Raw genomic sequence first — 22,908 nt, 5'->3', positions numbered from 1 at the left:
CTATATCTTTTGATAGCTGGCCACCATCAGCTTTCTTCACCACTTTCGCTTATTCACCCGCTTTGTCTTCAGCAATTGTGTCAGGACAGGCTGGTGTGCTTTCTATTTGCCTATATACCCACTTGGTCTTCAGCGATCGTGTTGGAAAGGTGAGCAGCTCAGACTGCTGAATTATTAGAACAAAGTGTTCTTGCGTTGAAGGAGTACTTGAGTAGGGGCCCACTGTCCATCTGTTTCCTCAATACTAAACCTATAAATATATGTACATACATTTATTTCCCCCTCATCGTATATAAATATATTTACATATGTACATGTCTGTATTTAGATCTCTACACATCGACTTTTCTATACGCATTTCTTACAAAATGGTATCTTTAACAAAGAATTCCCTAGCTTGAGAATTAAAATGAAGACCATTCCTCAGCAGAATGAAATCATTACAATCTTTCCAAGATAACATTTTAGGCAAAAGGTCTCAAAGAAATCAGCAGACTTCAGACATGACGATCTAAGCTGCTAGTCAAGTGCAGATAACACGTCACCTGTCTCTCCCCTGTCTGTCTGTCTGTCTGGGGGGGAACGGCAGTGTACTTAACACACGGGCTGGAGATTTACAATCAGTTACAGAAACCTGTTTAACTACTGATTTACAGTCTTGGCGAGGTATTTAACTGTCATCAGAACTAATTATAGCAAACCTGAAATTATGTATTCCAACTCTCCTTTTGGTGAAAGAAATAGAATGCTCTGTTGAAAACCAGAAACCTCCTGAGGGTTCCCAAACAAAAATGTACCACCCGACTCGACTTCTCAGAACCAGTGCTATAAAGCTCACAATGACTGTGCTTTGGCAAGTTGTGTTCGCCTCAAGGACTTGACGGTAAATCACGGTTCCAATAATGCCACATCGCTGGCCCGGATCCCACTGATCTCAGTGAACATTAACTGCCGCCATCCACGTCACTGGCCTCATTCAGGCACTCTGGGGATAGGGCACATGCATGTCCAAGCTTCAGGGACACAAGTTATAACTGATCAAAAAAGAACCTGGGCTTCCCGGTACCCGGAATGAGCAGGGCACTCTGAGCAACACTAGCAGTCTAGGAAATACTGTCCCATTTTCCTGCTCTCGTGAGCAAACTGTCTACTCCCCCATCCCAGCTGGTGAAACTGGTCCCAATAGGCCAGCAGCAGCCCCTCTCCCTCCTCCCCCAGTACTCAGCATCCTCCAGTGCTGGGCCTTCCCTAAAAGCTTCAGGACTTTGCACAAGCTATGCCCCAAAGAGGGCTGATATAATAGGCAGTTGCTCTACCAGAGGGCCCAGAGGAGGGCACTGGGGCAGGCTGAAGAGCCATACCAGTGGCCTTCTGGTTGGGGGCTCCCTATATCAGACCCTGCCAGGGGCCACTCTGCAAGGGTCATTCCATGCCTGAAGGCCAAGGAAACGGGAAAGCCCATTTGGGACTTTATGCACCCGCCTGCTCCAAGAGGGCATGTTTATGGCTTCAGACCAGATCTCTGGATGGGCAGCAGGCATCCTGCTTCCACTTTTAGGGGAAGGGCTCCAACTCGCTTAGCTTGTCTTCCACTACAGATGTTTGAAACGGGATGTGGTGGGCACACAGTGCAGTGTTCTATCAGCCACACAGCACAGGGACAACTGCGGCACAAGAAATGATCTGACCATGTTCTGTCCGGTTACCTTGGGATGACAAATTTTGTTAACAGACACACAATTTGCCTTACATTTTGCATTAGCGATACCAGCTTTTCTCAACCAAGTACAAAGAAGATGAGGTTTGCTTTCTTAAAAAGTAGCTGGTACATCTATTCACTTATTCTAGAGCCCTGGTGGTGTAGTGCTTATACACTGTGCTGTTAACTGCAAGGTCAGCAGTTTGAAACCACAGGCTACTCCCTGGGAGAGAGATGGGTTTTCTGCTCAATAAAGAGTTACGGTCTGGGAAACTCATAGGGGCACTTCTACCATCCTCTAGGGTTGCTATGAGTTGGCATTGACACGATGGCAGTGAGGTTACTTTGGGTTTTTCTAGAACATACCATCATAAAACATGCTTGTACCATCATCCACGTCAGAAACTAACAAAAGCATCCCATTGATTATAGCCATGGCTCATTTTCTATGTCCTGGTGGCATTAGCCCCCAGAGAGAACTTAGATTGGGCAACCAGCCAGCAGAACCTCTGAGTAAGGTGGAGGACGACAGAGGTGCACTGCAGACCACCTCAAGCAGCACCGCCTTCAACCCCCAGGGCCGGGCACTGGGCAGTGCCAGCGGCCTGGGCCCGACACAGGAGCCAGTGTCCAGCTGATCGAGTGCCTGCTCCACGCCCCTCCCAGGGAGGACCAGGAGATGCACAGCTCACGGCCACGACTGCCCAGCAGTAGTCCATCACTGATCCTGCCTTTGTCCGACGAACGGGAAGAGGCGGGGAAACAATGAGACTATGTTCTTAGAAGGCTCAAAGTGACACTGGCCTGAGTGAACGCTGTCATTTTAATACAATTATACCATTCTCTCTTCTAGGGACCATTCCATCATTTAAAGAATGACATGGCTGAGAGGGAGACTGAAGGAGACAGTTCCGGGCAGAGCGGAATTTAAATCATCCTCCAGATACTGCAGTCTTACAGTATTTTTTATTGAAATAGTTTATCTGACAGTACACAAAAAGTGCTTTCACCATGTAGCTGTGAAATATCAACTCTGCCGTCTCCCAGGAAAGAGTCAATAATTACCTTTATCATGTGCTAAGGTGGTTAGAGCCACGGGTAAAAGGCAGGATCAAGCGAGACTTTCTTAGCACTTACGACCAATCCATTATAAACAAATACCCCCCTTGAAGAGCCAGGTTCCAGAAGAAAGGTGACCAAACCCCACACCGACATGAAGGCGACGAGAGGTGACACCGTGGGCCAACATCTATAAGCATGCTCGTCCCCTCCCTTCGCTGGGAGTCGCTCGCTGATCTTGAGCCAGGCACAGAAGGCTCTGCCGCAGAAGGATCAAGCTCCTTAGAAAGAGGTCCCAGAGGCTGGATAATCAGCTCCCCAATGCCATGCTTAGCCGTCCCCTTCTGCCAGCGTCCCAGTGTTCTTTAACACAAACAAGATCATCACTCCATGGCATCGAGGAGCCCTGGGACTCAGTCTAGAAAGATCTGGAAGCTCTCTGGCAAGTCACATATAGCCCATGTTGCTCTTGGTTTCCCATCTCTTCTTTGCTTCAAATCTGAAATGAAGAGCACAACAAGTCTCGATTCGTTTTGAAAACAAAGCAGCTTTGGCTAAAGCAGCACATCTGGGGAGTGCCCAAAGTTAAGCCAACGGAAACATCTCCCAACAGGACGATTACAACACCAACATCGAGCCTCGGGAGAGGGGCCAGCCCAGCTAAAATCTGATAGAACATCCCAAGTTCTAAGGGACAAAATGGATCAAAGTACACATGAAGTACCAGGGGTGTTAGCAGGGTCTCTGGGACCCACATGACACTCATCGATCACGACGCAAAAGCTCAGACTCACCCCCACGCCAGCTTCTTCTTTTTGCGAACCACCTGTGAATTCTCCGCTTCCTTTTTGGCTTTCACAAAGTTGTGGCAGGCGATCGCTTTGGCGATTTTAACACCAAGCTAAGAATTGCAAAGGAGGAAAAACAACGTGAAGACCAATCTTCCAATGACTACAGAAATTACAGTGCAAATGCTTGGGAACCTGTAGATAAGAAAACCATGCCTACAAATCCGAAAAGTTCTAATTATAAAACTGAAGCACAATGAGTCTGTAAGGTTGGCCCCTCTGACCCTTCCCTCCCACCAAAGCCCCTCGCCCCGGCTGGACCAGCCTCCTGGGCGGCACGCCTTCCCAGATGGAAGCCCCGAGGGACTACAAAGGTAGTAATAAGGCCCTGGCAGCATTTCAGTGGGCTGAATGGGAACTCACCCCTGATAAGGCGGCACAGACTGACAGAGACATCAAGTGCCTTTGCTCTGGGCTAGAATTATAGCAACTCAGTATGGTCACTCCAGTTATCGCCTGCTCATCAGGAACTCTGATTGGCAGTTATAGATGTGATTAATAAAACATGGGAAAGCTAATTACTCCTCCATAAATGCACTTTCGGTATGGCTGACCGAACGCTCTGAATTCACTGAGGGCAGAAAGAGAGAGGTGCTCAGAGGGAAAGGCTGGGGCCCGGGGGCCCCGGACCACTGCGTGGCCTCTGCCAGCCCTTGTTCATTCATCCAAGTAAATGCCTCCTCCTGGAAGTCCTCAACTCAACATCAACTTTGCTCTCTGGCTGCCCACGGCCCCTTGGCCTCTAGCCATCATCCGGGTTCCCACTCTTTGGCCCCAGCCCTCAGCTGCAGAGTCCCACAGGCAGCAGTTGCAGCTCAGCCAGACACTTGGGCTCTGTGGGCTTCTTTTTAAAATGCCCATGCACATGGACAGTTCTAACATATCTGTTAAGACCCAGTTTAAACATCAAAGGCTAAAAACCGCTTCTGGGTGTCCCTAGCCACTTTTACCCCTGCATTCAAGGGCAGGCAGTCTTGGGAGGCAAGAAATGACCTGGAAGGCACTCGGAAGCCAACGTCTTGAAGCTGGGGCTGTGGGGCTCTGCTCCCCAGCACAAAAGCCAGGAGGAGGCAAAGAGCTTCCCAGGCAGGCAGGCAGGCAATGAAGGCGGTGAGGGTGGGCAGGCTTGGTGGCACTGTCGGCAGGCCTCGGAGAGCGGTCTTCTTCAGGGAGCACCATATACGGAGTAAACAAGCCCAGGGCTCCCCCAAACCACACTCACTGCCATCGAGTCGATTCCCACTCCCAACATCCCCTCGGGCCAGAGTAGAATGAACTTCCTCTGTCTTTAAGGGAGCAGATGGCCTCTTCTTTCTCCCGCAGAGGGGTGGGTTCAAACAGCTGACCTTGCAGTCACCCACTCCACCACTGACTAGAGTCGGTTCATCAGAGCCAAGAGACACCTGACTTTCTAGCCCAGGGAAGTGTTGATATAGAGAGGAAGGCAGCTAATGGAAGTGAGCTGACAAACCGCGGGGCAGCATTGGTCAACGACAACAGGACAGCCACTCAAGAGAGAATGACGGATGGTGACTGGAGAGAGCTCACTGTCCTTCCCAAACTAGAACCCTACGGATGTAAGGTCAACACCTATCCCACAAATACCACTGGGGCGCCATGTGCTGGTCTTGCCAGGCACTATCCTGGGGGCGCCAGTACTGAACCACCCAGGGCCGACTTCCACACAGGGCTAGTCCCACACAGCGGTTTCGATGTGGGCCTAGATCATTGGGGGTTCTTTTCAGTCCCTGTTCTTAATCATGGGAAAAGTCATTCACGCCAAGAACCACTACAATGGGCTGATGCCTGAAGGGCTGAAACTCCAGAGGATGCTGTGGCCCACTTTCCCACAATAGTGGCTTTCCTGTTCACCCAGAAACTACATGTCAATCTAAGAATCAAGTTAGCAGCTGTCAGATTAGGCAAGTCACCACTGTGGTGCCAAATAAAGCCCCCACTCGATGGCCCCAATTCGCTCCCTGCTTCCCTTCTCTGGACTAGCGGGGCTCTGCTGTGTCCGGCAGTGCCAGCAGCGTGATTTTGAGGGACACGAAGCCAGAACAAGGGGCTGCAAGGGCTCACACTGGCCCTTAAATTCTTTCAGTCACTCTCCGCTCACAGTTCACTAGGCAGAACTACTCACACAGCTGGGGGGTGCGGGCGGGGGGAGGGGGGGGCAGCAACGGGACAGTGGGTGAGCAGAGAGGCCTCCTGCAGGTGTGTACGTTTCAGATCCAAGATGGCTCGCTCCACAGTCACATGGAATATTTGGTCTCTTCTCCATTTCTACCCATGACACGTCAAGTGCAAGTCTGTTATACGTCACAGGTTCAACGAGTCCCTATAAAAAATGTAACCCCTACTCAGCTGGCTGTTCTTACATTTAAATGGGAGCCTCCAACTTTGGGCAAGTGTCACAAAAATGACCTGAACTGTTTTTGCCAGACAAGCCCTAGCAGCCAGTCCGTCAAATGATTCCCTGACACTTGTCCAAGAAGATGCACGGCGAGAGCTGGGAGAGCGGTGCCAGAGCACGGGGGCCTGCTCTGCCACTTTCCCATCTCGCACTTTGGTGGGGGCCCTCTGGGTTTTCCTGCTCGGACAGGTTTCCACCGTACACAGCGGTTCCAGTCCCCCCCACTCCCCCACCCCCCGACTTCAGTGACGTGTGCACTTGGAACCTATTGAAACTCTTCATCTGGGTTTTCCAGCCTTGGGACAGGCAAAGCTAGAGGAACAGCTCAGCGCCCAGACCGGAAGGAACCTCTTGGTCCTGACAAGGCTGAGCTTATTGTTCTCCAGCAACAGCGCCCGGGATAAGGCCTGGCCCTCGGCCGAGCAGAGGGAGGCCCCGCACTCTTAATACCTGGGACTGCGCACTGAGAGGAACCGAGCAAGGGCACGACTGGCCTCGGTACCTGGCAGCACCCCGGGTCCTTCTTTCTCACTGACTGAGGCGACAAGGCACGCTCAGCACAAGCCTGGCCCGCCTACTTCGCCGGAGACATGGTTTTGCCTCCGCTGGTGATGAAAAGTCCTATCCATTTGCATGCCCTCCACACGGTTATGATGAAGGTGTTTCACCTACTCCTGGGAAGAAAGGAACATGATGGACTCCCCACCCCCAATTCTAGGGGATGCTAAGCCAGCCCACAGAGGAGGCAGTTGAGAAGCAATACATTTTTCCCAGGCTGGATGATGAGCCCATCTCCTGAACACAAGCGAGCATCGTGCTGTGGTGGTTCGCTATTACAAAACGCGAATCTAGGCCACGGAGAATATCCTTTCTGCTTCTGTCTGGGAGAAAAATGCACCTCCATGCCCTGTGTAAACATCACAAAAGCTTGCTCAATGGTTTTTAAAGTAAAAACAGTTTCGGGTCATCAGATAACTATAGCAACCCAGTTTGAAAAGCAATGTCTTCAAAAGAAAAAAAAAATATATATATATATATATATTTATATGTGTGTACGTGTGTACAGAGGGTCTCCCCCACCCCCCGTATGCATAGCCAAAGTATCAGCATTTTCCATATAGAACACCCAATATTTTGCTGCATTTTAATTAAGGTGTCTAAACATTATCACAAAGAACTGCAAATTGGTCAGAGCATGCGGTAAAGAAAATTAAGCTCTAAAGGCTTTTTATCACCATATTTCAGGAACCAAGGGTGTAAAATGTTCTAATTTGGGATATATTAAAAGCCATAAAAGGTCTTTCACAAAGATTAATGGTACTTTGCTTGGACTTAAGATAAGGGCTTTAGCTGGTTGGAAAAGCAGGGCCCTGGCTGGACCCTGGAGGCATTCATCTCTACAGCCACTTGGAAGATTTGTACAAGCGGCTGCATAACCCCCGGCAAATGCAAGGCGACATTTTTTTAATTCCTTTCAATTTTACAGGTTTAGCGCGTGTAAATCATCGCGGGTTGTAAAATAGATATAATGGCACATCCCTGTAATGGGGCACAGGTTTTTAAAAGACAAACTTGCCAAATCAAGTTCGGTTTCCTGGCCAAATCTTGCCAGGAGGAAGTGAGCCGACAATCACTGCAGCATCTGACCCCCAAACAGCTCCACGGAGCAAAGCTGTACACCTCACGTCCACTTCGTCAAGCATTTTACTCGTCGCAAAAATTACTGGCCAGCACAGATTTATGAAGTTTCCCTCCCTTTTGAACACTTTCAAGGCACTGATTTGAAAATAGCAATTATCATACTTTAACTTTTTATGGAATAATGGGTCTCTATGAGAAATATTTATGCCATTCTCTTTTGTGCTTTAATTAAATGAAAACAGATGTTTTCTGAAGTAAAGCGGAACCATTACCGGAGCACTTAAAGTGTTAAGGTCTTTAATTTTTATATCAGTTTGGTCGACAATTCCTGATTGTCTTTACTCAAGCTCAACATTAATGTCAAGCAAGTTACCTAGGAGACGAAAGAGATCAAAGAGACAAAACCCCCTCCAATGTCTGATTAATCAAGCCTGCAAACAGCTTATTTCTTTTCGCCTGCATGCAAGTATGAAAATGAGATTCTGGGAGCCGAACATTGTGGAGATTTGTTCATTCTTATCAGAACAAAGCCGGCGGCAGCTTATTTCATGGATCATTGGCACTGTCATCAGAGCTGCACGGAGCGGGGGACAGCTCCTCATTTTGAGGCTTGAACAAAATTAGCAAAAAGTCGGCACAAATTAGCCTCTCGTCTTTTTAGTAATATGACATTATTCATTTACTTTTTATCCAATTTTTAATTTTTTCCTTGTCAGCTATCTGTTTCTAGTGTGTCTTGCGTGGCATCAGAAAAGGTCTCTGCACGCGAAGTTCAACAATCGAGCTGAGAAAGCACCTCCAGTGACAGACGCTGTTGGAGGCGGGTGTGTTTTTTTGTTTTGGGGGTTTGTTTGTTTGTTTTTTTAAGAGCTTTCCAAACTTTGTGCTAACAGTGGTAAACAGCCCAGAGGCCTCGCGGTCTGGGAGATGGTGGGGCGTGCACCGCAGGAAAGAATGCAGTGGTGGGGCGGGTGTGCTTCCCCCAAACCATACCTCAGATCTGGTGTGCACCCGGCCAAAGGAGATTCAGGTCGTTGGCTCTGGGCTGAGCCCCAAACCACACCTGAGGGGCCCAAGCCCTCTCTGGAATCCGCAACTAAGCCAGGCCCCCTCCAGTCATTGGAACTGACTTGCAATCAAGTTTCCTTTTCTCGCCGTTCCCTAATTGTGCTGCCATCTTAAAATGTACATGCTGACAAATGTGCTTGACACAATGGATGGATGTATGGATTGTGATAAGAGTTGTACGCGCCCCCAATAAAATGACTTAAAAAAGAAATAAAAAGGTACATGCATGGGTCTGCATAGGTGTGTGTCCTATCTTTGCACATATGTGTGTACACACAATCATTTGTCTTGATGCTGGCAATTTCATATCCATCAGAGCACCATGGCTTCTATTTCAAACCATAACCCAAGAAAGCTTGTTTTTAAAGGCACATCAAAAAGCTATGGACTTTTATGTGCACATATGTGTCCAGGTGTGCACATATATTCCATATGAAATCATATATGGGGGCCACCCGGCAATTTATCCAGTGTATGCATTTGGCCCAGGAGGTATGAGAATATGTCCTTGGATTCACATATTTTACATCGTGAAATAGTTTACATAACACCTGTTTTAATGATGACGATTAAGGCTTCCAATGATATGTAATCCCAATGAGGGAGAAAAGATGTTAGACTGTTGAAATTACTCCAGATATAGGCATTCATAGTCAAGCAACTCCCTCCATTCAGAGGAGAAACATGACAACAGGAGCCATCAGCTGTGAGATGCTTTAGTCCCCATAAGAAAGAGTTTTTAAAAAGAACTGCAGTACTGTTTTCAGCAATTTCTTTATCTCTGTTCTTCTGAGTAAGAAAGCTTATTAACAAGCTTTGAACTTAAAATCACATTTACAATAATGTGCCATCAACAGTTTTATAAGCTAATTAGAAAAAGATTAATTAATGACTGGCTGCTAATAAAATGGCAATCATGAAGAAAGAAACCAAGGGTGCTAAGCTTCAACTACCACCAATTAAGAGCTAATTACAAACAAATTATATATGTGTTTTGCTGTGGGCTTTAATTTACTAAAATGGTTTTAATTAAAAGAGAAAACATGCTGATTAATTGAACTGCAGAAAAAATCTACAGTATAAACTGTGCTTTGTCTGTCTCTTTAATGAGACTTGTAACATCTGAAATCTTTTTTTAAGGTTGGTTAAAAGCACAGATCAACATAATTAAGAGCACGCAGGAGGACGGCCCTTCTAGGTGATCGCCCAATCACACCCCAAAGGTTAAAAATGCGCATCCCCCTGCCAGGAGATCTGCGAAGCCCTGCTGGTCCAGCCCCAAGGCTTCCCTGGCTTGGGGATCTCTCTCCCCGTGGGCCAGGGCACGGCCACTGTGCCGCTCAGCGGCCCTGCCCCACCGGCCTGGCCCAGCAGGTCGGCCTCGGTGGTGGCAGGGCTACCTACTGCCCCTGGAAAATCAGCGCCGGGGTGTGATTTCCAAGGTAGCACGACACTGTGCGTTCAGACGGTACACAGTCTTGCCAGATGCAAAGGAACTCAAGGTCCCTGGCAACTATCTGGTCCTCCCCGTGTAACCATTGAACTACTTCTAAGAACTACTTAGAGAACAGGCTTACAGGAAGGAAAGCCACCATTTAAAGGGAACCGGCCTATACAAGCCAGGAAAGGGCCGGCAGAGGAAAGGAGGACCGGACCAGCGACCAGTTCCCTAGACAGCCCCTTCATCGGAGGGGAGGTGCCCTTACCAGACCCAGAGCCCCTCCCCAAGCCAAGTGCCTGTCCTCACAGGAGCTGGCTGATGAGGCTTCCCGCCAACCCTGGCTAGCAGGCGGCTGCAGGGGGATTCTTTGCCCCATCACTGCCCTGCCCTCCTTACCACAGCCTTCAGGGAAATACACCACAAAGACAAGGAATGGTCCTAAACACTATTCCCTGGGCGGGTTGGGTGGAAGATGAGGTAGGGGGAGGGAGGGAAAGGGAAAAAAACAAACAGAAATAGAGCAGTACAATTTTACTGTATTTCATTTTGACAGCAGGAAATAAAATCTCTCACTAGACAGCCCGGAGACTTTGCAGGCAATAAGCATTGAACCCACTTTTTGCTTTCTGAGCCCAACCTGAGAATAGAGAGTATTTTTCAAAGTACATCCCAGGAACCAGAAAATGTGGAGATATTTCATTTTGAGTTTGTAATACATACACACAAATAATACTCGGTGCATTTGTACTGTTTACACAGTCCTCGGTGGCTAGAAATCGCCATAATTAAGAAAAGAGAAAGTGCCTACCAGTCTTCGGTCGGGTCACAGGTTCCCGTGTAAATTCTGAGAACAGCGAGCTAATTGGAGTGCACTGCTCGGCTCGGAACAGAACACATTTTTTACCTTAGAAACATGGTTGTCAAGATATTTTTACCCAAAGAAAGGAGTTGTGGGAAAAACCCAAGAGAAGACAGAATAAAGGGTTTCAAGTCACCAGATTGACTTCGCTGCAATAAGTCTTTCACTTCTGCTTGCTTGCTTGCTTGTTTGGTGCACAAACACCTCCTAAAAATACACAGCTTTGAAAATAGCATAGTCTGGAAATAACTTTAAAGTTATCATCTTTGACTGCAGTTCGTAAATTCAAACATGTCTCCGTTCTGAATTCAAGGTCGGCGTAGGCTCCCAGGAGGTTGACAGGTAAATCCCTGGAGTCTGTATGATTTGGGGAGGCTCCAGGTTTTTGGAAGGACGTGGGCTTCCAAGCCCCTGTTCGGTCAAGACAACAAACAGGCCACTTACGGCTACATGAAATTAACCCAGAGGAAAGGCTACGCTGCAGCATCCAGCTTCTGGAGATACCAGCCAACAATAATCTGGACCGGAAATGCTGACCTCTGACCCAAGGGCCAGCTCATCCCAGGTCTTCCCACTGCTTCTCTCTGGTTGGACCCCCGGCTGAGAACTTGCATTTCCACTCCGGAATCAGAATCCACAATTTCAAAAGAAGCGCATCACCAGGATCTTGTTAAAAATCTAGCTTCTGATTTGTTCACAGGGTTCTGGTTGTCTGAATGCACAGTGCTCCTACAAATCCTTTCTTAAGCCAAAATACCACAAAGTGAGGCAGCAACCGGCATTGGTGTATGAAAAATACTTGATCAGTCCCTGATCCCATCACCTCCCAAATCAAATCGAACACCACAAAAAATATCTACAATAACATGAATATAGTGCTAGCGGACACAGGTCAAAATTAGGGGGGCTACTGCTGCGTGTAGTTCCCAGGAAAGAATTGTGGAGACACCATGCTAGCTGCTCGGGATATGCGCTGCCTCTTAAAAGCTCGCTGCAAAACAGCTAGCTTCACTTCTTTGTAAAAGCAAAAATCCTCTTCAGATTTTTTTTGGTTGGAGAAAACAGATAGTAATGTTGGTCTTTTGTAGGGAGGTCTGGGTGTAGTCAGTTAAGCACTGGACTGCTAACCCTAAGGTCGATGGTTCTAATCCACCAGTCCTTCCACAGAAGGATGAAGCTTTTTGTTCCTCTGAAGCAATGGTTCTCAACCTGTGGGTCATGACCCCTCTGGAGGTCAAATGACCCTTTCACAGGGATTGCACAATTCATAACAGTAGCAAAATGACAGTTATTAATTAGCCAAGAAAATAACTTTATGGTTGGGGGGGTCACCACAACACGAGGAACCGTAAAAGGGTCATGGCATTAGGAAGGTTGAGAACCCCTGCCCTCAACTCGTGTGTACATATACTTCTTCAATAAAAATGCCTCCACGTTGTCTTAGAAATTGGTCTAAAATAGTGTTTGAGCTGCAAATTAATAATTGGCTCAAATTTTAAAAAACATTTTTAATTCACTTAGAATATAACTAAAGCAATTTAAACTTTGGGTTTGTTTTTTTTTTTAAAGAGCCATAGCTACCTTCTTTATTTACATATCAATAAATTATCATTATATCAACATTAACTTTCCTTATGCTTTACTATCCAAAACTTTCAGTACTCTAACAAAATTAAGTTCTGTTTAATTCATCTTGGAAATACGTTTATGTGTCTGTGTAGATGAGAACATGGGGGCGCTTTTCCCACTATTGGTATTTGTGATTCCGTGGTTAGATGCTAAATAAACTTTATGCTCAGTAGCACTCTGAACTGCAGCCATGGCCTCAGGTTCTCATTTGAAAGTCCAAGAAAATTTAAAATATGAAACACTTTATCATATCATTCTCAAAATCAAAGGTTTTGGGCCCAAGCAAAGTTGATAGTGGATTACAATAAAAATATCTCGAATGTAAATATTAATACCCTTCAAATTCTCCAAGAACAGCATGGCTAAACTTAGCTGGCTGGGCACAGTGGCAATAAGGTTACAACGGAAAGTATGAACTGATCTTTCCAAGTTGACTTGGTGCTATCAAAGGCCCCCCTGCGTGTCACTTACAGGAAGCACGCTCTATGTATGGGCGGAAGCTATGCAAGCTCAGATAGCACCACACAGGCCACCTCTCTTCCCTCTTCACTACTGCCCGGACACCATCCGTCCAGGTACAGCTAACAAGCTGCCAAGCTTAAGTAGATGTGGCTCCTTCCATGATAGAGATCCACTGGTCTGCCAGCAAATCCAGCTGTTTGTTCCCCAAGGCAGGCCAATGCGAAGGTTCCTGGTAAATCCTCTTTCCAAAATGTAAGAGTCAGCCTAAAAGCAACCTTCTCAGGTGAACCTAGGTTTGGTGTTTTATTTTAAAATTCTTGTTTCTAGAAATTGCTCTGCTCTACACTGTAACTTCTATGTGTCAAGAGAGACCCAGGACCAGAGGATGGCATTTTCAGGAATTGCCACCAATGAATGGAATGTACTTCCTGCTCTAGCCTGAAGTTAACAAGCCACATATGTGCTCAAATACTTATGCCATTACACACACCCACTTGTGCATACATGTCTCTATATGCATATATGTATGTATACACACACACACACGTTCCTTTTTGTTCAAAATGTATAAAGTTTCAGCAGTATGACTTAATCCAAGTATATTTTTCTACAGTCTCCTCTAAGATTTAGTTGTCAACAACTAAGTATTTCTCCAAAAGGCAGGCAGTCCCAAAGCAACCACAATACTGGATGCTGCTGGCATTCAAACAGGTGAGCGGAAGTTGTGCCCCCAAACCAGATCACACCCAGCTTCATGTCACCACCCTGTCGGGGATGTGGTGCCGTGCCAGGGCGGCAGGGCACCGATGGCCTTTTGCTTGACCTGTGCGATAAGGGCCTGCCTTTTCTACGCCGACTTGTAGACACAGTTCTGCCGCCCTAGTGGTTTCACAGGCTTAATGTTCAACATCACGAATTCGTTCCACTTATTAAGGTCAGAAAAGGCTCCGGCAACTCTGGGATCTTGCCCCCGAGCAACGGCTTTATCAGCAGGCCCCAGTCACGGCTTCTCAGTAAAGAGCGTGGTGCTGGGATAAACCGCAATGCACCTCATTTCCAAACGGACGCCTCCTGCGTTTGCTTCATCCATAAAGGGACCCTGCCGCAAACTCACAGCACTTCCTTCTCAAAATCCCCTCTCCCGCACCCTCCGTGATGGGCATCGAAGGAATAAGCAGGAAAAATTAAATTGCAAACTGAAATATTTATTCAAGAATTCAGTCTTGATTACTTTAGTTACTCTTCATGGGTGCTTAACTACCATGGCATCAGTATCTTTCCAATGCCTGGGTCTGAACAGCAAACGTTTTCCAGATGTTTTTCCACTTTGGGAAAAGAATGGGGCTCAAATGATTGTTTTCCTTTTAATCAGAATTCTTTAATCCCACACTAAATAAATTTAATTTCTTTTTACCAGAACAAAGAATTATATTCGTATGGAAGCAAAGAGAGCACTTCAGAAAAAATGTTCACTATCCCTGGAAGTGCCAGAATATCACGTAGATCGCAAGTGATCTCATTTGTTATAAACTGTGACAGCTAATAACCCTTCGTTGTTTGAGATCATGCCCGCATGGGTAAATGGAAAATACCTAGTCAACAGTATTATTCCATTTCCATTTTTAAAATAGCAGTCTGACAAAACAAAACAAAACACAAAAGCTAGAGCCCAACGGCCTCCAAGGACACACACATTCTGCATCCAAGAGGGCAGAATTCTGTCTGCTTTGATGAGCAGCTTCCTCAGCCAAAAGAAAGGGAAGCTCACAGAGACAACTAGCAAGGTAGAGCAGGCTGGCATTAACTGCTGAGCACTGGTGGGCGGAGCGTCTCCTGGTGATCCCACCCCATCCCATCCAAGGCCCTGCTTTAGGAAACCATTGATTCACAGCAACTCTGCCAGATGGGGCAGGAAGGCCCCGGCACGCTGCTTTTCAGTTAGCAGCTGAGTCCTCAACCTCTTAGCTGGGAGAGGACACTGCACTGACGAGTTTCATACCGGCGTCTTCCACCCAACATTATGGACGAGTTTCATACCGGCGTCTTCCACCCAACATTATGTTCTCTGGTGCCCTCGGTCTTGTAGTCAAGTCTTTCCACCTCCACAAGCAATGTCCCTCCACCCCATTCTCTCACCTTGCCATGGTCACACCCCAAAACCCAAACCCGCTGCCATCCAATTGATCTGGACTCAGCCACCCTAGAGCACAGAGCTGCCCGTAGATTTTCCCGGGCAGTAATCTGTACAGAAGCAGATGCTACTCTCTCTTTCTTCCTCCAGTCAGCATGGACTAACACGCTAGTCAAGAAACTTATACACTACTTCTAACAGCATGTCTATGAAGACCCAAGTTTCCAGTGACAAAACAGTCCACGTCCTCACAAACAGCAGATGCTGTCTGGGGAGGAAGGACATTTCAAAGGTGAGCTTTGGGCACAAAGTTGACTGGAAGCCATGCTGCGGTGTCCTGCACTCTAAAGAAGGCACGAGTTAAACTATAACTCCGAGATCCTACTCGGTAGGTGGCGACTTTCAGCACACCATTGGATTAATTGTTTCACAATGAAACTGCTTTCTAAGTAGCATAATGAAGTGCTATCCTGGCAATGAACTAAGTCAAAACATGGCTACTTGAAAGGTGAAAGGGAATACTGGCAAACTGAAAGCGCAAGATTGACCCTAAGTTGGAACAGGAGCACCGCCACCTAAGGAAAGACCTCATTCTCAACAGTGGGGGGGGGGGAACAACCCAGGAGCCATCAATAGAGCAGGGGATGAATAAATACAAGGGGCTGGGCTGCTAGCGGAAGGAGGCCTCGTCAACCCGAGACAGAAGGCTCCGACAAATGGCAACACGTGGATGAGCCCCTAAAATAGGATGCTAAGTCAGTCAAATGAGCCCTACACAGAAGATGAAATATGGTACGATGCCATTTTTATCAAGGATCTAGAGTAGCAATTTCATGGGGACAAAAGATTAGTGGTTACAGGGGCTGAGTGAGTGGGTGGGTGCGGGTAGGCAAACAGGAAAAGAGAGAGCAAAATTCTTTTCTTTCTGTTTTCAAAGGCAACTAATAAGAAGGATGGATTATCTAGCACACAGGTTCCCAAACTGATTTGGCCAACCACCCCCTTTTCAGACAAAAATTGACTCAGTAACCCCTGGAAATTCAGAGCTTGGCTCCTCTAGCTCATACAGGATAAAGTGTAGGCATCTGTTTTTGCAGCCCCCGCCCCTCAGCTTTGGATTGGTGTCACATGGGGTTGACTAGCCCTCATGGATTATTCCAGCAGCAAGTTTCAGGCCGCATGAAATAAAGGCATGAAAGACGAAAATAAAGTCAAGCATTTCTAAATAAATAGCAAGATGAAATGGAAGAAAATGGACTGAAGGAAAATCTTCGATGAAAGTGGTCGATACAGGCCCAGTCCTTTTATTGCTCTGTGCTTTCCTGTGCTTCCCAGACAGCGCCCGCTCGAGCTCTCTCACCCCTCCCTCCCTTCTTTCTCTCCCTCAAACACATCGAAGGTCTGTGGCAATGCTATGGTGCACTCTCAGCACCGTTTTCCGACTGCCTGGGCTCGCTTCATGTCTCTGACACGTTTTGGTGACTCCCTCACAACTTCAAACTTTTTCATATTGCCAAGGCACTTCCTAGACTGCAGCACAGTGTGAACTATCATTAATTTCTCCACTCACAGGGAAACTAAAAGTACTCCAGTCACCTGCTTTATTGTGATATTTGCTTTGTTGTAGTGGTCTGGAACTGAAGCTACAATATCTCCACAGTCTGCTTATACTGGATTTAGTCCATCATAGAAAGAACCATCTAAGTGCTACAGCTCTTTTAGAATTTGTCTAGCAGGTTTTCTGTTTTTTTCCGGAAAAACACACACACGCACACACACACACCAGTAAAACAGGTACATAACAATTAAAAAAAAAAAAGTCTATTCACTTCCACAAATTTAGAAATACAAACAGGGTGCGATCAGATCCACTCACCTCCCGAGTAGCCAGCTGGTCGCTGAGCTCCTCAGCCTTCTCGATATCGCAGGCCTCCACAGCCTGGTCGATGCGCTTCTCCAGACCCGACTAGAGGAGAAGAGACACTAGGAGTGAAAGGTGGGAAGGCAGGCAAACAACATCTGAGCTGACTGTCACAGGAGCAAGCCATATTCAGACCAAGGACCGATCACAAAAAACCCAGAAGGTTCCACCCCAGTCACTGACGAGCAGAGGAAGGCTCAGCCATTCACTGGCTGGCCTCTGGTCAGGGAACTTCTGGAACAAACACAGGGGGCCCCAACCCAGGTCCTTGAGACTAACTCAGAAGCCTCCACTCCCCCTCAAGAACATCAAGAAATGCCACCAAGCATTCAACATTATGGAGTGCCTTGCCTACTCTGTGTGGGGCCTGAGTTTAGGGGTTCCAGAAAGCTCACTTACTCCTCTGTCAACTCCATAACAGCATTGCTATCCTGGAAAAAGGACAAGGCCATCATTACATGGGTTTTGAGTTGTGTCCTGTCCTGCCGGCCTTCCTACCTGTTCCCATGGGAGAGGGGGTGGGAAATGGAAGAAGGCTGAAATCCTAACCCGGCTCAGCAAAAAAAAGCTCCGGGGAAAAAAATTCCATCTTCTAATTCCATTTTTCCAAAGAATTTCTGAATGTGCTTTCCTTGAAGCTGCCATCTGTTAGAGTAAAGAAGTCACACTGGAGCAGCACCAGCCCTGACCCTAGTCCCTTCTGAGGAGTGGTATAGAAAATGGAAGAAGAAACTTGGAGGCAGGACACGCGGGGGAAGCAGCATGTGAGGCTCTGTCGAGAAGCCTAGGAAGTACCCATGGCCACCAGAAGCGGAATGGCACGGGGGGTTCTTCCCCTGGCACTGACAGAGGGAGGGAGTGCGAGCATGCATAGCCTGCTGCCTTCTCGAGGCCCAGCTCCCAAACTAAGAGAAAAGACGCATCTGTTCTTAAAAACCACAGCAGGCCCAGGAAACTAACAGGGTCTCCAGAGCCTGCATTCTACACCACACTCTTCTCGGTCTCTTTTCTCTACTGCTCATTCAAGAAACCTTGTTCCTGCAGTCTGTGTTGATATAAAAAACAATCACAACATGGCGGGCCTAAAAAGATTGTGGAGACACAGCCCGTGAAGTCCTCAGAGAGGGCTGCTGCCCAGTGAGTTTCTCCTCATGCTCACCCCCGCCCCTGGGCAGATCCAGAGGCCTCTTTCCACCGAGCCCTCGGGAGCTTGAGACCTTCGTTCACTCAGCCCTCAGAATCCTGGACCTGAGGCTTCCCAGGCCTCAGTCCACTGCCCCTTTTCTACTCCTGTCCTCAGATCTCTCCCCCGCAGACTGCAGCCCAGCATCGAGCTTTTCCAATCACACTCTAAGGCAGTGGTTCTCACGCTGAGAACATGTTAGATATACAAATTCTCCGAGTGGGGAGCAGCAGCGACCCAGAGGACTCTGGCGCATGGGCACCACCGACCTAAGTCATGAGACAAAGGTATGGCTATTTCCTTCCACAGAGACCTACAGCCTCGGAAGCCCACAGGGGCAGTTCTACTCTGTTCCACAGGGTCACTTCTGAGTTGGGATCAACTTGAAGCAAGGACCTCAGTAATACCTCAAACTTTTCCCAACATCGTTACTGCCATCCCAACCCCATCAACATGCAAGTGTCCCAGCAATATCTGAGAAAACCCAAGTACTCAATGCACTTGCTTCATGCAACACTGTCTGTCAAACTCAATTCTGCCCTCAAAGTTCTCCCATTTCCTAAGAAGTTCTTATATAAAGGGCTTCTAAAAGTCTGTGGAAGAATGGAATGTAAAAGAATGTTTCCACTTTTGAGGCCGGCTCATATGTCTCTTCCACTTTTCCAAACCCTTTCAAGCCCATCGCTTTCCCTCTCAGCAATGGCAACTCAACCTCCTAATCGAGTGGAGACCAAGGGGGTAAGAGTTAAGGGGAAGGAAACCAGAGACATGTATGAGGGGGCTTCAAAAGGCTCCTGGAAAAAACCCATTATCTTTTCATCCCATTTCTCCACGAACTTTTTGAAGGCTCCTCAAGTATCCTTTCTGCAATCTTCCATTGACTCACCTCAGAAAACATCTGCACTTGCCCCGCTTCTCCATGCTATTCCCAAGAATCATCTCCCTTCCCCAAACGAGTCAGCCACCTATGCTCATAATCCTGTCCGCTGACATGCCCCAGGGGCCCTCTTATCTTCATGTCCGCCACACAAAACAGGACCACCCCTTCCCTCACACTGCTTTTGTCCTATGCTGCTGTCATCTCTCCTCTGTAGCACGTCTTCTTCTACTCAACACCCTGTCCCTCTTGGCCTCGTTCTTCTTCTGAAACTGTCTCCAGTCATTATGCCACACATCATCTGTTTGTCTCCTTGGTCATCTATTCTGTCCACTAAAGTCATCCTCCTTCAAGCTAGCCCTTCAAAGAGCCATCTTAAATCTCCTCTAACACTCTCTATTCTTGCTGCCCCTTACTGGCAGTATCTTCAAGGCCCTGTGAGCTCAGCCCAGCTTACATAAGTTGGTTTGCATCTCTGAATTATCCGAAACATCTCACCTCTCACCTGTACCAAGAGCTACCACTCTAGCTACTTGCTGGGCACTTCACAGTGAAGGCCCCACAAAGGTAAGGTCTTTCATTTTATTATGTGTAGAAACAAGCCCATTACCTCCTGCCTGCATCTCTTCCTGAATGACCCTTCTGAGGGACCTGACAGAATCCTGCCAGCTTCGCTGCCTTGCCACCCCTTGCTCCCATTTAACCTTCCATTTCTCCCTCTGCCCTTTTCCAGGGTTCTCATCATCTTCTTTAGAAGAGTGGAACTACCTCCAATGTCCCTGGAGAAGGACCTTATGCTTGGCAGAGTAGAGGGGCAGCGGAAACCAGGAAGGCCCTCATCCAGATGGACTGACATGGTGGCTGGAACAATGAGCTCCAACACAAGAACAACTGTGAGGATGGCACCAGACCAGGCTGTTTATCGTCCTAGTGCACGTTCATGTTGCTGCATGTAGGAACCGACTCCATCGCACCTACCCCTGAACTGGCCGTCTAGCTTCCTAGAGCTGGTTTCGTGTCACTCCCCAGCCTAAAACTCGACCACTGTTTTACCCCTTTGGAAGAGCAGCCCAGGCCTTTCACAGCAGGGACTCAGCTCCGTCCACAGTGACTCTCTACTTCCGAACCTCCGGCCCAGTGCCCATTGGGAGGTTTCCTGTGTCTGTGACGTGCCTCCTTTAGCCAAGTCTTATTCTCCTTTGAGACCCGTGTCAAAGGCTACCTGCTCTCGGCAGGCAGTGCAAAGGTCTCTCCCAGGAACCTACCAGTGTGACTGGCTTTAAGGGATGTTCCCACTAGAGATAGCTGGATGGGAGCTGGGAGTAAAAGGCAGCCCAGCAGACAAGAGTAGCTACGGAAGAAGTAGAGGGAGGACCCGAGAGGTGGGAGTGCAGGCTGGACGTCCTTCCCGCTCACGGTCTTTCTTTGGAGCAGAGGTTGCCCGGCCACCTCTTCTCAGAGCCCTGCATCCAAACTGCACTCTGGATAGCCCCCACTCAGAACCCTCCCCACTTCCAAGTCTTACCCACACCACCTCGGAAGGCAAAACTTTGCATGGTTGTCTCTCCTCTCTCACCCTGAAAACCTTCCTCACCACCGCACAAGAAACCCAGCCAGAAGCCAACCCTGTTGCTCCTTCATCTGAAGTGTACATCAAACCCAGCCCTGCTTCTCCAGTCTCCGTGGCTCCATTCCTGTCCAGGCCATCATCTCCTGCCGAGAATGATCTCTGAACTGTTCTGTTCTCATCTACCGGGCACTCCATAGTCCACCTGCCACGTACCAGGCAGGTCAACCTTTTAAAAGGTAAACGAGTTCAGGTCACACCCTTGACCAAAATACTTTACTGATTTCCACTGCACAGAACCTAAATCCCTTACTCTGTTTCTTACGGTGCCCTACACAGAGTGGTCCCTGCCCGTCTACCTCTCCAGTCTTGTCTTAGGTCACTCTCTTCCTCTTCCTTGCTGACTCCATTCCAGCCAGGCTGGCCTTCTCTCAGCTGCTCAAATGTCCCAGGATGACCTTTTCCCGCCTCCTCACTGGCCGACTCTCTCTAAGCTGGTTCCTCTCATCCTTCAGGTCTGAGACATCACATGTTCTAATAAAGGCCTGCCCGGACTACCCAGGGAATGTCTTTATTTTTCTTTTTTCTTGCTTGGTGGCTTAGGATTGATTTGTAACACAGACTTGCTTGTTATGTCTACTGCTTATCTCCATCAGGTTCACAAATACAATCATTGGTATTTAGCGTCCAGTTTAGCACACAGTAGATACTTTTTATGGAATTTACTAATGAAGATAAGGCCCCACACACACATCCTCGTGGCTACTCTACTACGCAATACAAAAGAGCTTACCTTGTCCACGGTTTTCTTTTTTACAGGGGGATCAAACCTATCATTGGCCCCAAAATACTGAGTGAGCTCCTTCCACTGCTTTTCATTTGGGAACTGTTCACTGGAGGAAGAGAGATGATTCTTTTAGACAAAATGCACTCATTTTTATTTGACGGTTTTTAATGGACTACTAGGTCTTATGTTTAAACAGTTTTGTTGGTATATAGTCCATCTGTATCAATTCCACCCGACTGCCTGGTCTAGGTAAGTAATAAAAATGCAACTTACCTTTGAGAGGCTTCTTCATTCTTCAATTTACCTGAAAATAATTCACAAATTGTTAATACTCATGTATTCTATTACTTCAAAATTATGGGTTTGTTTTTCTTTTTGAAAAGTCACTGGCCTCAATTTTGGCTAATATTAATGCCGGTGTGACTGACAACTAAATTAAAATTGTCACCTTTCCTGGGGCGTCTTCCTCTTTTCCTCCGGAATCTTGAGGTTGCGGTTTTCTGTTCTGTATGCTTTTTCTGCAATTCTTGAAATTTCTGCATAAAAGTGGGAGAGGAATTGAGCTGCATATACATTTTGAAGCAAGGCATGCATTCAGGAAAAAGGAAAAGCTTGTGAAATATAAATATCCTCATGTCCATTAAGGTCACACTTCAAAGAAAGTCATTCTGTTCCTGAGGAACTCAACTCTCTGCGACCCTCACCACCTGTGGTTTTATCTTCTCTCGTTTCACAGTCAGTCAGGTGATCGTCTGAGAATAAAATCCAATAACTCATATGAATAAACAGGTAACAGCAAGTAGAAAGGCCTCCGATCTCTTGACAGGCACCGGAGTGAGTCCCGCTGTGCCTTCCTCATTCCTTTCATTAGCGAAATAACACCGAGAGCAATCACGGAAATGCCCACCGGTTTGACAACAGATGCCCCGAACAGTGGACGTGTTCTAAGGGCATCTTCTCCACCTCCTCTCCCAAGAACCCAGACATTCTGACCATGGCAGACATACTCAAAAGCACATCAGAGAAGACCTACATTCCACATATTTAAGGAAATCCCGGAAGGACACTCTTCGCGTGCACTGATGTTTGCCTCTGCTTCTGTCGTTGGCCCATCTGCCGGTGAGTCTGAGGCTGTGCAAGGGTTTCGAGTCATCTGCTCCTCATTCGCTTCCTGTCCGTGAAGTCCGGACGGTTCTGAGGTGGCTTCGTCTTCAGAATTCGAGTCGACATCACTTTCGTGTAGGCCAGGTGGTAGTAACCCACTCCACATCTTGTCTTCGAGAAGACAAAACAGAAACGTAAACATATAAAGTAACCACA

General features: G+C 47.4%; 1 protein-coding gene and 1 non-coding gene across 2 annotated transcripts; one reads left to right on the top strand and one right to left on the bottom strand.

Moving 5' to 3' along the window:
* Positions 1-2,646: 2,646 nt before the first annotated feature.
* Positions 2,647-22,866, bottom strand: FAM204A (family with sequence similarity 204 member A). Its single transcript, XM_004700907.2, has 7 exons — positions 22,622-22,866; positions 22,037-22,124; positions 21,862-21,892; positions 21,595-21,694; positions 17,130-17,219; positions 3,553-3,659; positions 2,647-3,257 (listed from the first exon to the last, which is right to left on the bottom strand). The coding sequence occupies exons 1-7, from the start codon at positions 22,856-22,858 to the stop codon at positions 3,206-3,208; spliced, it is 705 nt and encodes a 234-aa protein (XP_004700964.1). The 5' UTR covers positions 22,859-22,866; the 3' UTR covers positions 2,647-3,205.
* LOC115870004 lies at positions 16,956-17,017 on the top strand. Its single transcript, XR_004046476.1, has one exon. It is a non-coding gene; the product is annotated as a U7 small nuclear RNA (small nuclear RNA).
* Positions 22,867-22,908: the final 42 nt, after the last annotated feature.

This window comes from Echinops telfairi, unplaced genomic scaffold, assembly GCF_000313985.2.
Source record: "Echinops telfairi isolate 266 unplaced genomic scaffold, ASM31398v2 ScPeMD7_70;HRSCAF=299, whole genome shotgun sequence".
Lineage (NCBI taxonomy): Eukaryota > Metazoa > Chordata > Mammalia > Afrosoricida > Tenrecidae > Echinops > Echinops telfairi.
Note: the sequence above shows the minus strand (reverse complement) of the source record. Positions and strands in the feature narration are given on the sequence as shown.

Bases quoted from the DNA above. Each gene is read 5' to 3' on its own strand.
- FAM204A (XM_004700907.2), bottom strand. From the start codon at position 22,858: ATGTGGAGTGGGTTACTACCACCTGGCCTACACGAAAGTGATGTCGAC. The intron at 21,893-22,036 runs GTGACAATTTTA...AATTATTTTCAG, and splicing joins AGGAAGACGCCCCAGGAAAG to GTAAATTGAAGAATGAAGAA. The intron at 21,695-21,861 runs GTAAGTTGCATT...CTCTTCCTCCAG, and splicing joins AATGAAGAAGCCTCTCAAAG to TGAACAGTTCCCAAATGAAA.